At 43.3% G+C, this 17,422-nt stretch overlaps 1 protein-coding gene across 1 annotated transcript; it reads left to right on the forward strand.

The window, feature by feature from the left end:
- Positions 1–1,030: 1,030 nt before the first annotated feature.
- On the forward strand, positions 1,031–3,573 carry evx1 (even-skipped homeobox 1; the record flags this gene model as incomplete). The annotated part of the gene is made up of 3 exons (XM_084379180.1): positions 1,031–1,394; positions 2,299–2,537; positions 2,967–3,573. 3 exons carry the CDS (start codon positions 1,031–1,033, stop codon positions 3,492–3,494), a joined length of 1,131 nt encoding a protein of 376 aa, XP_084235306.1. The 3' UTR covers positions 3,495–3,573.
- Between the last annotated feature and the right edge of the window lie 13,849 nt (positions 3,574–17,422).

Below are 17,422 nucleotides of genomic sequence, written 5' to 3' on the forward strand. Positions count from 1 at the left end.
CTGTATCGTCTTCAGTGATTTTTACTGAATATTTGTGACAAACTCATCAATCGCTGCTCGTTGTTCAGCACAGTCACGTCAGTACAAATGGTGTTATATATTTTTACTGTTTAAATGCGTGTGGGTGAGTGAGACAAAGGCATAGTAATTATTTCTTTGCGAATGATAAAATAATTTTAAATATATTCCAATCATACACCAATATGATGAGAGCAGGCTGTTCAGAAACAAATAATGAATGGTTCCACTCCACGCTGTTGACTTTAAAGACTCTGACCCCTGAAGACTTGACCTCTGAGGACTTTACTTGACTCCACTTTAGGGGGAGATGAGAGATGGAGAGGAGATGAGGCACTAAAGACGAGAGAGAGAGGGGGGAGAGTGGAGATAGGGAGGGAAGGGGGAGAACTACAATGCAAGTAAATTATTATTTCATTTTGATAAAAATAAATACATTTTTTATAATATTCAAATATAATAAAGCTGTTCTGGAGTAGTTACAATCACTGAGGATTTTAAAGGTTAATATAAAATCGTGAATGATTAATTGACTTATTTTGTATTTTTCATAGATAGATAGATAGATGCTGCTTTCCCCCTTGTGCCCCCTGACGCCCCCCCCCCCTCCACCTCCACCTCCATCTCGACGCTGCCATTTCTCCGTCTGTTTACCCATATCCAATCAATGCGTGTCGTCATCAGGGGGGGGACCGTCATGACGACTGGCCTATTAAGAATGACAGCTCTGGAGAAAGAGAGAGAGAGAGGGTAAATGGTGATCCCTCCCAGAGCTCCCTCTGCGCACTCTGGAGCGCTCTTCTCTCAGGGTCACACCGGATTGCATCCCCTCATTTTTTCCAGAAGCCTCTCCTTCTCTTTGGGACTCACTCAGCATCCCCCCCACCCACCTCCACCTCCACCATCACTACACACACGCACACCCCTCCAACCTGAGAATCATCGCCTTGGTTTTTGACGGCTCGCACTCTCCCGCGAAGTCGAGGTTTTTTTTTTTAAACTCGCGCTCGTGATGGAAAGCAGAGAGGAGATGGTGATGCTGCCGGAGGGAGGTCAGCTTGGCAAGAGCGCCTCCAATTTGACGGAAACCATCGGGAGCCCCGCGCGAGAACCGCAGGGGAAGCCGGGCCACAGGAGCTGTCTGAGCCCCGGCGCTGCGCCCTACTCGCGGGACAGGACGGAGGTGGTGATGGAGGAGAGCGCAAGGAGGAATATGTGCGCCGATATGAGGCCAGTCGGCACGTCTTCCGCCGGAGAGAGGCACCGGATTGATCATCACCACAAAGACGGCAGCAGCTCAGACACCGAGTCGGACTTCTACGAGGAAATTGATGTCAGCTGCACGCCTGAAAGCATGGACTACCCCACGGCTAAAGGTAGGTGTAGGAGCTGCATGCCAATGCGGCTTTTCGCGACTGCATGGTGCTGCTAATGAAGTTGAGTGAATGCCAACGTGTTTATGCCAGTCAGAGATGTTAATATGCACCTTCTGTCAAAAATAAAGCACGCCTCGTGTATATAAATGTGCGATTACAACGATTTTTATGTGTCTAATTGATAACAGTGTAGCCTTGATAACACGAATATGAGTAAAGTCAGTGCTGCACAGCTGTTCTGTCAAGTGACCAGTGTGGCAGGAGACACGCTGAGGTGACACCCACAATCTAACCAGGCATTTTCCCCTCTGAGTTTGACAATGAGTCACTCGTGCAGCAACTCAGCCTATAGCATGAGGAAGAATGCAGGATTTTATGTAAACCACAAGCAAAAAACGTGAAGGGAAGGCCAAAAAACATTGGGAATTGCGGAGTGCAAACACGTAAAACTGTTTGCTGTAAATGTGGCATATATATATAAATAAATAAAAACATATAAATATTAATAGAAATAGAAATATGGACAATTTGTGGTTGCTGTTTGCATTAAACAATGAGACAGGAAGGAGAGAAACGAATGACAACAACAGAACCTCATATTCATCTTTTTAGTCAATTGAAATTATAGCTGAACATCAACATACTCTGAGAAATAATATTATATATAATATAAAAATATTTGCAGGCAGCTGTCAAGAGCCTAAGCTTTATGTCGGAAAGGCATTTAATAAAAAATCATAAACAGTGCAGTTAAAATAATGAAATAAGCCAACTGGCCATAAAATATTAAATATGAAACGAATGAAAGAAATTAAATATTTTGTATCAATTAAATTATTCTGCTGAATGTTGTTTTAAACTCTCTGATAATAACATGTGATTAATTATTCTGCGTCCCACTCAGGTCGAAATGTGGATTCTCCGGGTCATCATCCAAACGAGACCGGTTCTGACCCGGGCTCGACTGTCCCGGGTCAAGGCTCTCTGTCCTACTCAGCGGATCAGATTCGCCGGTACCGGACTGCGTTCACCCGGGAGCAGATCGCACGGCTGGAGAAGGAGTTTTACCGGGAGAACTACGTGTCCAGGCCGCGGAGATGCGAGCTGGCGGCCGCCTTAAATCTACCTGAGACCACAATCAAGGTGAGCAGAGAAGAATCAGGCCTTCACCTGCGAATACAGGCTCAAATTTCGGTCTGTCAAAATATAATGCTGCAGAACTTTTTCCTCTTTAAATAAATGATTCTGAAATGACGTGAAAATAGCGAAGAAGAAAATTGAAGAAGAAATTGAGCCAATGCCAAATGTAGAGCCTGTACTTTGCAGCATTTTGGGGCAAAGGCCTGATTATTTATTTCTTTAATAATTTGAATTTTTTTTTTTCATTTGGCTCGAGAAAATCATCCCCAACACACAATCAAACAATTGCAAAAACTCGCTGCAACCCTACTTCAAATTCGTGCGTAAAAGCGGAACTAACACACGCTTCATATCTTTTGTTATTGTGGCTTCTATCTGAACCTGACGGGACTGTGGTTAATATTTGACTCGGTGTGTCTCTCTCTGTCCCAGGTGTGGTTTCAGAACCGCAGGATGAAAGACAAGCGCCAGCGTCTGGCCATGACGTGGCCTCACCCCGCCGACCCGGCCTTCTACACCTACATGATGAGCCACGCGGCGGCCACGGGCAACCTGCCCTACCCCTTCCCGTCACACCTGCCGCTGCCTTACTACTCCCACCTGGGTGTCGGAGCCGGCTCGGCTCCGGCCGCCTCCCCTTTCCCCAATCCCCTGCGCTCCCTCGACAGCTTCCGGATGCTGTCTCACCCCTACCAGAGGCCGGAGCTCCTGTGCGCCTTCAGACACCCCTCCCTGTACCCGGGTCCGACCCACGGCCTCGGCCCAGGAGGAAGCCCCTGCTCCTGCTTGGCCTGTCACTCCAGTCAATCCAACGGGATCTCAACCAGGCCCTCCGCCTCGGACTTCGCTTGCTCCCCAACTAGCAGGACTGACGCTTTTGTCACTTTCACGCCTTCAGTTCTCAGCAAATCCTCATCTGTGACATTAGACCAGAGGGAAGAAGTGCCTCTGACCAGATAAAACCAAAACAACTCTCCTTCTATATAAGCCTTTAACTAAGCTTTTTAACATATTATATGACCAGGACTGAAACAGCATGAAGAGGTAGCCTGTGAGCAGTGAAAGCAAGCTTAAACTTTGGGGCAAGATAATTAGCCAGATCTTCAGCTATGTGACGCACAACGGATCTCCCATTACTGCAGAAATAATAATCCCACAGCAGAGCCAGGACAGTGGGCTGAAATATGACGGCATGGACACAAAAGCAGATTTGATTTTTAGAAGAATAATTTGTTGTGTGTGTGCGAGAGAGAGGAAGAGAGAGAGAGGAGGGGGAAACGTTTACATCTCCCGTGATGGATGGCGCAAAGGTTTTTATCATTACTTGTCGTCTCTTTACGCGTCCAAATGGACCTCCATGTATTGTTAGTTACGCGAGAATGATGCTTTCCATCTCTCTTTTTTAACAAGGGGATTTGTTAACAGACTGCGGGGCCGTCCTCATTATAAAGCAGCTCTCCACACGCGGGGGCCTCCTCCTCCACCTCCTCCTCCTCCGCGGCGGCCCGGGCCGAAATGTGCAGATGCTAGTGAAAATTAGTAAGTGATGTATATGTACGACCCGGTGAATTTTGAGTGTTGAATTAATGATAAAACCAGGAAGGGATCGTTACTGCCAAAAGGTAACAAGGCGTCAGGGGAACGGATTACTACAGCCCGCACGGTTTGACGAGGAGGGGGGAGAGAAGAGGAAGAAGAAGAGGAAGGACCCAGAAGAGGATGGAGAGACAGGGAGGACAATCAGAATGAAAGAAAAAAAACATAGAATTCAAACACTTTCAGTTGTCTCCCTCTATGATCAGAGAGCCACTTCTTAAATCTGATGGAAATGTGATTAATATATGACTCTAGGCCTCTTTTTCTAAAAAAAAAAAAAAAGAATACTTCCTCTCGCTTTGCACTGCTGCAGTGGATCCGGTTTAGTGGGATTTTATGGAGAAGGTGGACAAACAAGTGACTGATTATGTTTTATGTTGTTGTTTATTTTATTTTATTATATTTTGGCTGGGTTGTCCTCAACATCTAATTTGCAATAAACACTGTCAAAGAATCAATGGAGCAATGGAGTGTGTGTCTTCTAGGGGGAAAAAAACAGCTTTATGATTTATTCAAATAGCAAAAAGAGAAATCCGAGAATAAAAGACTCAGACTCAAACAAGTTTTCCTCCTTTCAGGTTATCTTTTCGCCTGTTAAGGATTTTCTCTGCCCGTCACCGCCCCCTCCAATAATAACACTAATTTTGTTCTCAAGTGGTCGGTGTCAAAAACACCAGCGTGCCCTCATATCTCCTGATGGGACCCGCTAGATTGACCGTGACAGTTAAGTGGTCCCCGGGCTCCGCTAACGGTCCTCATATTTTCCCCTCCGAGCACTTAATAGACACGACAGAATTAGTTGTCTGGAGATATTGGAAATGCAAAGAGATCGATGATTGGAGAGAGGCCCGCCACCAATCAGCGGGATCCTTTAATTGGCCGCATTTGACCGGAGACTGCGCAAATTAAAAGCGTTTTCTGAGCGTAATAGGATTGTGGCCCGTAGAGAGAGACGCACAAATCACACTTTTAAAAAAAAAAAAAAAAAAAAAAAGAAAAGAAAAGGATGGAGAGATCAGAAGTTATTGCAGCAATGTGCGGAGACATGGCGCTTAGTGTCCACCTGGCAGAAATATTGGCCGATTGCGCTTTTGTCGCCAATCGAACACCCGAGGATCGAAAAAGACTAATTATTCAAGTGAAACACTCATCCAGCCTTTATGCTAACGAATAATTAGCCAAGCACATTCATTCCAATTATTATATTCCAATATTTTCAAGTTTTCTCTTCCATCAACACGATTTCTGAGCCCCACATCGAAAGAAACACACCAGCAATGGCGTCTAAAGTCACCAGATTCTCATCCACCTCTGATTCTTTCTGATATAAAAGGTTCATACTAATCAGACAGTACTGCAGCCACACACACCGCACCGATGAGCCCCTCCTCTCCCCCCTCCCTCCCTCCCGCACACGCGTTTGATTGATGGCCTTATTAACTGGAGTTCTTGTAAGTGTGACCGAGCTGATTAAAATGCATATGTTTGGAATAATACACCGTTTAAGCCGCCCGGGTCGAGGCTAAACCGCAAGGCAGATTTATGTAAACTATCAGCCGGTGTCTTTAAGCCTGATAGGGACACGGGTCATGCGGGAAAATGGCTTTGGCTTGCGCATAATAAAACCGCACTATAAAATAAAGACGAACGGATCAGGGGAGCTGAATATTCAAAAGGCGCACTCTCTCCAAAAAACTCTGGGTTATTTTTCACGGCGTGGAAAGAAAGCTTGGAGCTGATTTTCATTTGGTTGCACAGGAGCGGCGGCGGCGGCAGCACTATACGATCATCTTCTAAACCCGCGTCACACTGTGCCAGAATGACACATTAAAGTGAGGCAAATTACAACCACGTTTACCCAGCCGCGCATATGGATCCCCATCTCTCCTCGCTGCGTAAAACTACACGGCTGCATCCTCAGCGGCCTAATCCAGCATCAACATGCCATTTAATCGCAGAAAGATTGCGTCTGACTGAGCTTCGAGATATGATGAGCTCATAGATTGCGCTCAAAACACCAATTACACCGGCCTTATAAGATCCTATTTGTGCGAATTGGCTCAGGGCTCCCCAGCTCCCACAACTAGCACAAAGCATTTTGATAGGGGCGGTGCAGTGCAGCTGTCCACCGACAGCACATACAAAAAAACACACCAAATGGATCCGTGGCTGCTGCTGCCGCTGTTTAAATTGGATTACATCCTAATTTACAGGCCCTTGTCGTAACGCAAGGGGCTGGCGGAGGCGTGGACGGACCAATCGCACAGTAATGATGATGAATGGGAGATTAATGCGCATACAAGCAAGACAATTTAAGCCTTCATCTGTTTAAATAGGCTTCCAATATCATTTGGAAACGGGGGTCACGTTAAATCAATCGGGGGACGCGTGAAAGTCGTTTTCGGCGGCGTCTTTATCAACCTTATTTACGGCGCACCGGAGACAGCTATATGCAGCTGGAAAATGGGCCGGCTGCTACGTGCCTGTGTGACATACACGAGCAGGAAAAACAGAGCAGGATGGATTCAGGGTTTTAAAAAACAGACCCTCTTAAATCCTCTCGTTTTAGTTGTTCGGATCAAGTGGAGCCGAAGATGTTTGTCTGGGTTTCTGTGCACATTCGTGCTCAAATTCCCCTTTCTGGACCGCAAATTAACATCTTTAATCCAAATGAATTCGCAATGTTGGGTTTCTGTAATAGGAGTGTTGCGTAGCACGATAGAGCTCATCGAAGAGAGGGCAGGGTTGTGAAGAAATAAAGACAACACCTTCGGAAATATATGCACATTTGTGTTGTGTCAACAAATCTTGTTCCTGGAAAACCGATTAGCCTTTATCCGACCAAACCAGGCCTGCAGCCTGTAAACGCAAAACAGATACAGTGCGCCATGTGTAAAATGTCTTTTCTGCTTCATGATCATCTTCTGTATCAGCACAAAAACGCCAATTGTCACTGTTTGAACAAAAATATTATCCTCTTTCGTAATTGTCCACTTCATGTGAACTGTGTGATGAGCCATTTGGCGACTCTTTCACAAGTTGGGATTTCTCCTGGCTCATGTCAGTGCACTGATGTAAAGTGGGAATTCAAACAGAAAGGAAAAAGAAGATAACCACAGTAGACTTGTAGATGCTTCTGAAATGTTCCCACTTGGACATTTTAGACAAGCCGAGACTTTAGAAAGCCCAGTGGAGCAGCTAGCAGCGTTCCCCTGCTTCAGGTAAGAAGTTGGACATTTAGAAACAACAACCAATTTTATATATTTTTTTTTAACATTAAAATGAATATTTACAGAAGCACACATTCATATTAAGCAGTGACAAACAGTAACAATATAATAACAGGAATCGATGCTGTCTCATTTAGACCCCCCTTCTTATTATTATGGTCTGCTCCTGGAGACTTTGAGCAGGTGTGCGGACCTTTAAAACGGATATCCGCACGAAGTAGTTTACAATCATGTCTGTCTTTCTCTGACAGGTGACTATTTCTCACAAAGAAAAAACATTTAAAAAAAACATTTAGCATGAATTCATTGTTTATATTCACGTCAAAATGTTTAGATTTCCTACTATTTCCAAGATGGAGATATTCAGTTGCCAACAAATGAAGCTATGAACCTGCCTTTTGCAAGAGGAGTAGTGTCCTTTGTCATCTTGAAGCTAAAGATGTGAAAAATAATCTTTTACATTGATTTTTAATGTGCACATTTTGAAGGTTGATGTCAGTTTGAACAGATGTGTTGCTGAAGGATGAATGGCCTTAAATGAAAGTGTTGCAATAATTCTATTCTAAAGAAAAATATCTGAGTGTTCATAATTTCTTTTGCATTCATTTGAACCCAGAGGCCCACATCTGAATGCAATTTATTTTGCTTTACAAAATGAGCAATGAGCTGTGGCTTTTCAAAACTGCTATTATGATACATTTTTAATAGTTGCTAATTCAGCACAGTGTGGGTGGATGATTCAGGTTGTCATGATGCATCTTGACCCTTCACACACTTTTCTAATATTCTCAGGATCTGAGACATGATTTCAGCTTCCCAGTCTGTTTTATTCTCCCTCTGCTTTAAGTTGAAATAGAGCTTTTAAGGTGACATATTCCAGATTCTGGTTTTGGTGTTTGCGACTGAACAAAAATGTCCGTGTTGTGATGGGCACTAAAGTGGCGTACAAAGAAAACACAGAGTACAGTGAGATTTCTAAAAAAAAACGTCCCTTTTTAAGGCTAAAACATGCAAGTAACACAAAGTTGTGAATATATCGTACAAGGCATTCTGAGTATCTATTAATTGTATTGACATTAAAGTGCATGGACAGGGTTGGTTAGTGTCACCTCTTGTCAAACAGCTTTTGGGGTGACGGGTGGTGAACCTGAACCATCTCCTTGGGGAACCTTATGTGGTGTTGATCCCTCCTCATTTTTATCCTCTTTGCCATCATTAGAGTTCTTGGAATCGAGAGGATTTGATTATTGATTTTAAACCCAGCACGAGGAGACTTCTTTATGTGCAACAGAAAGGGCGTCATTTCAAAAGATTTCTGTGTGCTTCTCCTTCTGTATTTTGGCTCATTGGTGATGGGAGCACCAGTGGGTGTAAAGGATGACAAAGACTCCACTTTTCCGTGTTTTTGTGCATCATGGGCATGATCCAAGTTATTGCAATTTTCCAAAAGTGTTGTGCGGCTGAGGGTTATGGATTATAGATGGCATGATAGTGTGGAATCAGACCCAAAGTATTGCATGCAAGAAAAACAACCATAGCAATGTACAGGAGCAAAGAGCATGCAGGTATTTAGCATCATGTTCTATGGATTAGGACCCTTAGGCAAGGTGTTGATTTATGGATTGGGTGTGTAAGCCAGCACATTATATTTCTTCCCTTTTTGTAAAATTGGACATCTTCATATTTCACTCTGCAGGCACTCTGTGAAGTGGCCCCAATCCAGGTGGAAGCATTTCCTCTGCCGTGATTGATGGAGCAGGAAATGTCAGGAACGCTTGACACTCTGTGCTGTTTGTTACTGTGATCATTCACTCTGAAATTCACAGGTGAGGAAACGGAATTATTCTCATTTCTTGACCTTTCAGAACACAGCAAATTTAAAGAAACAATATGATGCTAATTTCATAATAAGGACAGCAACTGCACCTCAACCTAACATCATGATATCTTATCACCTGATGCCTTTGGTCTGTTTAGCCTCCATTTTGAGTAATAGTCCTCTGAAGATAGTCACCCCCCCTGCAAAGTATGAAGTATTATTTGACCACTTGCTGCATATTTGTTAAATATATTTCCTAATCTGAGCATGGCAGCAGAGTGACACTTTGAGCAGGAGGTCAGTCAATGAAGGGGATTACAAATTTGCATCTTAAAAATACTATAAGCGGTTGCTTTTGGCCTGTAGCCCACCATTAACTTTCTGACCCTCCAAGGGAAAGAGTTTGGGCACCGCTGGTTTAGAGTAACTGTCAGTCATAAATACTACTTGGCATTCAGAGGCATTGCGTGTAATATAACACATGGATGATCTTTTAGGAGGCTTTGTTACTGGACTGATTTGATAGATGTGCAAGAAATGAATTGTTGCACGGCCAAGGTAAGAGAGCAGGCATGCAGGATATGCTTTTTTTTTCTGAACTAATTGATGATAATGTTGTCTGGTCGTGAGATAAGTATACACTGCAGCTGTATTTCATTACATTCATTTAGCAAATGCTTTTGTGCAAACTGACTAAGTACAGTCAAGCTCCACAGATGATCATGGTCATTTCCCAGCTCATGTTTTCTCTCTTCCTTTTCTCTACATCCTCATTACTTGTACTGATGCACAAATCCATATGGACTCCATCAAGGTCCCACTCCTTTATCAGCCCTCCATTGCACTAGTAGTGGTAGAAATCTGTTCGCTACAAGATCAATGCGGCAAGAGTTTTAGTTCACCAGCCAAAAAGAACGGCTGCAGACAGTGAAAGCGCCAACCAGGAGAAAAGTTTCATCACTGCAAGTTGAAAAATCCAATATATGACATGCTACTGTGTAATATAGGGCTACATGTTGTGTACACATGCATGAGCACATGTATTCTTTATGTGTTTCCCACCACCACACAGAAAGAAATAAGCACAGGCTTAGTTTAGTAACACAGGGGAGGCTGCTCTCCTCTGCTCCTCTGATGCACATTGTCACTTAAAGCCCAAGTAATGGCCACATAATGGCCAAGTGTCACTTTATTGATAGTGCTGGGATGAGCTCAGCCACCAAGGTCTCCCAAAAGTCTTACTCAGCGTTGTGATGATGATCAACTTATTAAATTTCATTTGGTTGTTCAGCTGCTTTCCCCATGAGAGCTCTATCTTTTTTGTGTTGTGCTCACAGAGCACACCACATCGTGCGATATTGTTTAAAATGATTTAATAAGCACTTTGTTTTATGACGGAGTGTTATTATTTTACGACCCTCTCGGCAGCCAATGGCTTTGCAGATCAGTCCAATTCTCTCCACACCTCATTTTATTTTACTGCACGCTGGCCACTTTACTGCTCGGCAACGGCGGTGGCTGAAGGCGACAGGAAAAAGTTTTGCCCCTTCTTTCCCAGAGAATCATCAAACAGACTCCGGAGCAAGAAAAACCCTGTTCCCACAGTCACACTGAGCTGACATCAGTCGAAATAAAGCAGGCCGCGCTTAACAGTGACGTTGAGGCCTATTTGACGTCCTCTGACATGATCAGCTCAGAGGTTTGATAGTAATTTGATGTGTGTGTGGCCCAGTGGGAATGTGGGTACACAGTCGGAGTGTATTTACTTGTGTATGCCTGCCTGTTGGTGTGTGTGCCTGTGATAGAGCACCTCATTGCTGCAGTGATGTATCCTCATTATGCCTCCGTCCCATGACCGTCACACCCAGCCTACTGGTCCTCTCCTGGGGGACAGGGGTGTCTGGGCTTCCCCTTCTCTCCGCTGCTCCATCTTCCAACCCCCTGCCCTTCTTACTGCAACCCCTCCATCCCCCAACCTGCACTGAGAGTCAATCGCAGTCGTCCTGCTGACCTTTGACTGCTGCTGACCAATGGCTGCGGTTTGGTGATGTTAACTGGACATGAAAAGCTTATTTCAGAAGTACTGCAGGCTAAATTGAGGGTCAACAAATGTTTTCTGTAAAGAAAGCCTAATAGGACAAGGGCTTGAACTGGCTAAGCCTCATAACAGTGATTTACCAATCATACCTTTTCTTCTGAAACAGCGGCCCTGTATAGCTAGTAAGAGCAAAGTAAAACAAAAAGCGAAAGGAATCATGTCTGCCATCGCGCAACCAAAAACAGGAAGAGGCACGCTGGTATGTGTTTTTTCCCCTTACAACAGGAACTTGAGACGGCTCAAAACCAGATCTAGAACATCTGTAAGTAACAGAACCTGCCTACCTATTAATACAACTGGGGATTGCGGTTTCTTGGTCAAATGAGGTCTTACGTTTGTTTTTTGCTTTGGACAGTAGCCAGGCTGCCAGCAGAAGCCATGTAGCTAACGCTGTCCTTGCAACAATGGTAATACCACAGGGCAACATTAGGAGGGGGAAGCTGAAAGATCGTCTGCTTCCACTTTATGCTGTAATTGTTAGCATGTCTGGATACCAAGCTCACAATAGGAACCAGCCTCTTCCAAGAGCAAGGAGCACATGATTAACGAACTACATTTTTTCAAACAGGGTACATATAAAAAAAAAGCTCTGACTGTGCAGTATTTTTTAAGGCAGACTTGACCCGCCCTACTCTGCCTGTGATTGGCTTACCCTGATTCTTACCCAAACCCTACCCAGTCTTTCACCTCATGCCTTAACCTAACCAACCCCAACCGATAGAGGCAACAACTACTTGACAATAAGAAGCAGAATAGAGAGAAAAAAAAGTTGTATGGATTTTCAACTGGTTAGGATGATGACTTTTCACCTGGGACCAGGTAGCTGCAGCGTTTCTTAGCACAATATTGACCTAATGTATGTAACCATCGAGTGTGTTATGAAGATCCTTTTTATAAGATTGCTTTAAAGAATAAAATAAAGGGGCAGCTGGAAACATTTAAAAGTCAGTCATGGACAACATTTTGTATTAGCCATTAGCTAGCAATGACCTATTTTGTGTACCTCTGTTTGAAATCTAGGAGCCATTGTTTCAAAAATTACGAAGAGTTTCATGTAGTAAATATACTCCCAATATCCTAAACTGTATGTATTTGTACAGTGAGTGAATGGAAAACTTGACAGGCATAGCAGCAGTGACTAAGGAGCCACTGATTAGCAAATGGTCAAGTCAGCTCGTACCAAAGACGTGCGTTTTGATACAAGTACCTACCAAGCAGGAACAGCTTGGTGAGTGTGAGCATGTGTCCTGAGGCAAAAAAAAAAAAAGTTTGGGAGGTAAGGTTACACCATGGGAAAGAGAGCAGTGGAGATAGTGGTACCAGATAGCGAGGGCATCAGAAGAGAAGCTAAAAGCCTGTGCTTAGTGTTTTAATGGATGATTTGAAAGAACACTCATACTGTTTGGCTAGGAGCAGACCTCCCCAAAACTATAAAACTGTTGTGATTGACAAGGTAGAGGTGGGGTCAGCGCTGTGTGTCTGTATTCAGTGCTCACAATCTCTATAAATAACCTTACCTGGATTATTTCAGAAAGGATGAGTTAACAAACACAGCTATCTGTAGGATTAAAGGAAGGTTGACGATGGTATACGATTACATGCCTGGCTGCAGTATTCAGGTTTAATTGGCAATCCCGATTCTTCCCTAGAAACATGATTATTAATCTTGATGATGTGATGTACGATATATTTATATTTTACTGCATCTTTTTTCATGTTAGAATATTATATAAATATCATCTTACAATTTATTTTAATAACAGCAGATAAAACCATTTACATTCAATGTATTTGAGTTTTTCAGCATTCTTTTTAGATAGTAGTTGGTGCATATTAAATTGTTGGACATAGTTCCTGTTATTGGTAATATTCCATTTAATAGTAGTTAATTAGTGTGATGATGATTGTTCTGTGTAAAGTCTCTTTTGCTAAAGTGAATGTTGAGCTTAATGAGACTTCCTTAGTAAGTATAGCTTAAATTGAGAAATGTGATTACTTTATTATTGTATTAGAAATTGTACAGCATTTAAAGTCACAATTTGTAACATTTTGTATAACCCTCATTAATAAATGGTACATTTATATTTAAATAATGTTAGTTAATAGTCATTTCACTGTTAACAAACAATGAAATGCCATATAAACCATTTATTAAGTCATTGTAAAGGTTTGTAAACCATAACAGTAACCATCCAAATGATTTTTGTAGATGAACACAGTATTAATTAACCATTTACAAAGTATAATAAGCATCAGTTGCAAATTAACAATAAATAATTGATTAATAAATTGTTTATTAAGCATTTCATTGTTTGTTAAAAGTGAAATAACTATTACCAAAGTTGAAATGTATAATATTTACCATTTATTAACCTCATAATTTAGTGAAGACTAAGATTAAAAATCATTGTTTAAATTAATGACTGAATTTGTATCAAACAGTTGGTACTTATTATAATTAACCATGTACTGATTGATATACACTTATGTTCCAGCTCGTATTCTGTTGAGGAAAACTTTAACATTTGCTTTTCTAAAAAGGCTGTGTCACTTGGGTCTCCCCTCTGTCGAACAGGAAATGATGTCTTCTGTTTCTGGCAGAAGCCTCGGGGGTTTGTGGGGAATCAATCAAAGAAAAACTGCTCAGTTTGCACAGGGCAACAATAGAAAGTAGGACTAAGAGAACAAGAAAATGAGTGGATCCACAATGAACGGTCAGACGAACTGACCAAAGAGGGCAATAAAATTAAAACAATGCAATATCAGATTACCTCTGAAGTCCACCAAATGTCCTCCCAGTGTGTGTGTGTTTATGTTTAAACTTTTTATTATTTTACTTAAACAGCATACGCAGTTAAAATATCATCTGTACAATCTGAGGACGTATGTACTAATAAAAAAAAGACTACAATCACGTTTTTCTGCAAATTTGTCTTTAAAGCAGATCAACATGAAAGCGGTTGGTGAACAGACACAGATGAATGGCGAGCCGCTTTAACAAGACAGACAGACTGACGCTGACAGACCTGTGGCGTCTTCAGGTTGTGACTCACAGACCAGGAACCCAGATTAAGGGGGGAGAGGGCGTAAGGAGGGAGTCCTGTTTTGGTCAGCTGAGGGGGGGAGAAAGAAGGAGCAGAGGCTACAGGGAGTCACTTGTTTTATAGATGTTTGTCCATTGTTTCTTAGGAAGGAAGAAATTAGTGAAATATTAAAAAGCAAGAAAGAAGAGGACAAGAAAATGAAAGAAAGGCTGACGGAGAAGAAGACAAAGAGACTGTGTGAGCGAGGGCTGCAGAGATCAAGAGAAAGATGGAGGTTAGGAAGGAGGATACGGTTTATGGTGATGCTCTGTTTGTGACGGCTGTCTGCTGGATGAAAACAGGGCCTCTTTAACTCCTCGTGGGTTAATGGAACTTTTATGAGTTTGTCCTGCAATCATGTAACCCCTGGTGTCTCCTTTCCTCTGTGTTTCGCTCTGTCCTTCTCTCTCTCTCTTTCCTTCTTCCCCATATCGCAGGGCAGATCAGAGGTGAGCCGCTCCTGTGTTTCTGTAAACACTGCTCTCTCTCTGCACTGGGTTTATGAGGACAGGACCAGTTAGGAGGAGGTCTAAAATGTTAGATGACTCACTGGTCGTGCTTAGTTTACATTAGGTAAAGACTTGTTTAGGCAGTGGTTAGTATAGTCAGGTGGAGAGGATAGACAGCAGCAGTATAATGTCTGCACACATCTTTTTTTTGAGCAACCAGTGTGAGAAATAATTGGTCCCAAGATCCAGAGAAGGGCGATGGGTGTCTAATTAAAAATAAAAAGAAGTAGCTCGTTTTGGTTTATTACAACAACCGCATTCGCAACCCCAGACACCAAGACTTCTATGACACCACTCGCCCAAACCCCACAACTAAAAAGTCCACACCACTTGGATAAAAGCGGTTAGATGTCTGACAACACTAGGTGCATTAAAGTATAAGAGAGGCTGGGGTGTCTGTAGGTGTGGTGGATTGATGGAGATTGGTGCAAAAAGGCGATGGGAACCTGACCAGGCCCCCCCATCATAAAGCACGGCTGAAGGATGAGCGGCCGCGGGCCAGACGCAACTTTTAATGTCCTGCCATGACTCACGCTGACTGTCAGTAATGAGTTTTATTCACTTCCATCATTTGAGTGTCGATTGCGATCATGGGGCTATCTGAGAGGCATGATTGACGGAGTGGAGTCGGATTTGTGGGGTGGGAGAGTGGAATAAAGAGAAAGGGAGCTGGACACTGATGCTAATATTGGCTCCCGATGAGTTCAGTACGGGGGCAACAACATTTCAGAACATTTCCAAAACATTATGAGAATGGGTAGGATAACTCTTCTTGTTTGTGATTGAACTGTGTGTCATGGACAAATGTTGCTGTGTTTTGTTAAATCAACAAATGTTGTTGTGTTGTGACCCTCAGGGCCACCGTAGCTCGGAGCAGCTTGAACAGAAAATACACAAACGTGGTGATTTAAGGCTCATATCCCAAAAAAGAAAACTCATTGACAGGACTAAATTTGCCTCTCATATCCATAACTCACCATCTCCCTTATATTCTCCTCTTAATTTCATTCCCCCTGCTCCATTTTCACTTCCCCTCTGAGTCACAAAAATCCCAAAATGGTAAACCAAAACAGAAGTCAGCCAAGTGTTTCCTACAAACCTACACAAAACCTTCAGGGTACAGCAGCTCCTGAAGCACATGGTCAAAGACAGGCAGTTTAAAGATGATAATCAATATTGATCCGTTATAGAGTGAGTGTGGAGCGATGTAAGGGGGAGAGGGGAGGCCCTCTTACTCCGTCTGGATGTTGATAGGATCAATGAGCTTTAGAGGATCGAGAATGGATGGTTCCTTGTGCGGCAGTGACAAGGCCAGAGAGATTACACAACCTGGGCTCCACATCTCTCTCATCAGCTCTCTGTTTTAACCCTTGTTGCTCCATTTGCCCATAATCTCTTTACATTTCAACCCTATTATGAACATGGAAACGCATGCATTAACAGTGAATATGTGTGAGTGTGTGTGCGGGGCAGATGCTGAGGTGACTCGAGATGAAACAAGCCTGATTTTTCACCCACTCCAGGGTATTGATTTGGAGGCAATAAGGCGGTAATCTGCTGGACAGTTACATTAGGAAGACATGACATACACACCTTCTCCTTTTTTATAGACTGAGAACATTAGTAGTAAATTACAGAGGGCGCACAAAGAAATTCGCACACCAAACTCCAGATTTGTCCTTTTTTAAAATGTATAACAATTAAAACAGAAAAACGACATGGCCTTGTGAGACGTTTCTTCTTTAAGGAATGGTACAGAAAAGGTAAAACCGAGAGGCTTCTCGGAATAGCTGAGGATGACTGTTGGACTCTGGGCGTGGAGGTGAAGATCTGTCCCAATCGGTCATGCTTACCTGTGACAGTAACAGAGCTTTTTCTATTCTAATAAAGCCTGTCCTCGCTATATTTACCTGCTTAGCACAGTCCAGTGCTCTGGGGCCACTGTGACCTGCCTCCCCCCGCCCTCCGTATGTGTGTGTGTTGGAGGGAGACATAATGGTGACTTAGCACCTGGACACGTCAACGATATGTAGATTCAGCGATGTTGATACAGCATCTGAATTGGCAGTGAATGCAAATTTATTTGTGGCCCAGAGTGTGGGGAGAAAGTTCGCCGAGTGTGTGTGTGGACGTGCACAGCATGAGAGAGAGAGGGAGATGAAGATTCAGCTGTGTGGGTGAGAGTGTCGGATTAGAGATGACAGCCAAGAGCGAGGAATCCCATCATTCCACGTCCAGGGAGCGCTCCATTCAGCCAGTGACACGGCCCTCTGGGGTGGGGCAGGAGGTGGTGGCGCCGGTTACGCCATGTCAGGGGTTCTTATGACCTGATGGATGTGACGCTACGGGATGCAGGGAACACCCTGAATGTTGCCTCTGGCACACACACAGTGATAGGCTCACTGACATCAGCGCTGCAGCAACAACTGTCTCATTTGGTCTTTCTCTTTCCCGCATTTGTGTTTTGTTGTGCGTTCCAGGACATAGACGGAACCGTGCATGTGCACAGACGAGCACGCTACACACACTTTGCAGGATCCCACATGACCGTGT

Source organism: Pagrus pagrus (assembly GCF_965226575.1).
Source record: "Pagrus pagrus genome assembly, chromosome: 17".
Taxonomy (NCBI): Eukaryota; Metazoa; Chordata; class Actinopteri; order Spariformes; family Sparidae; genus Pagrus; species Pagrus pagrus.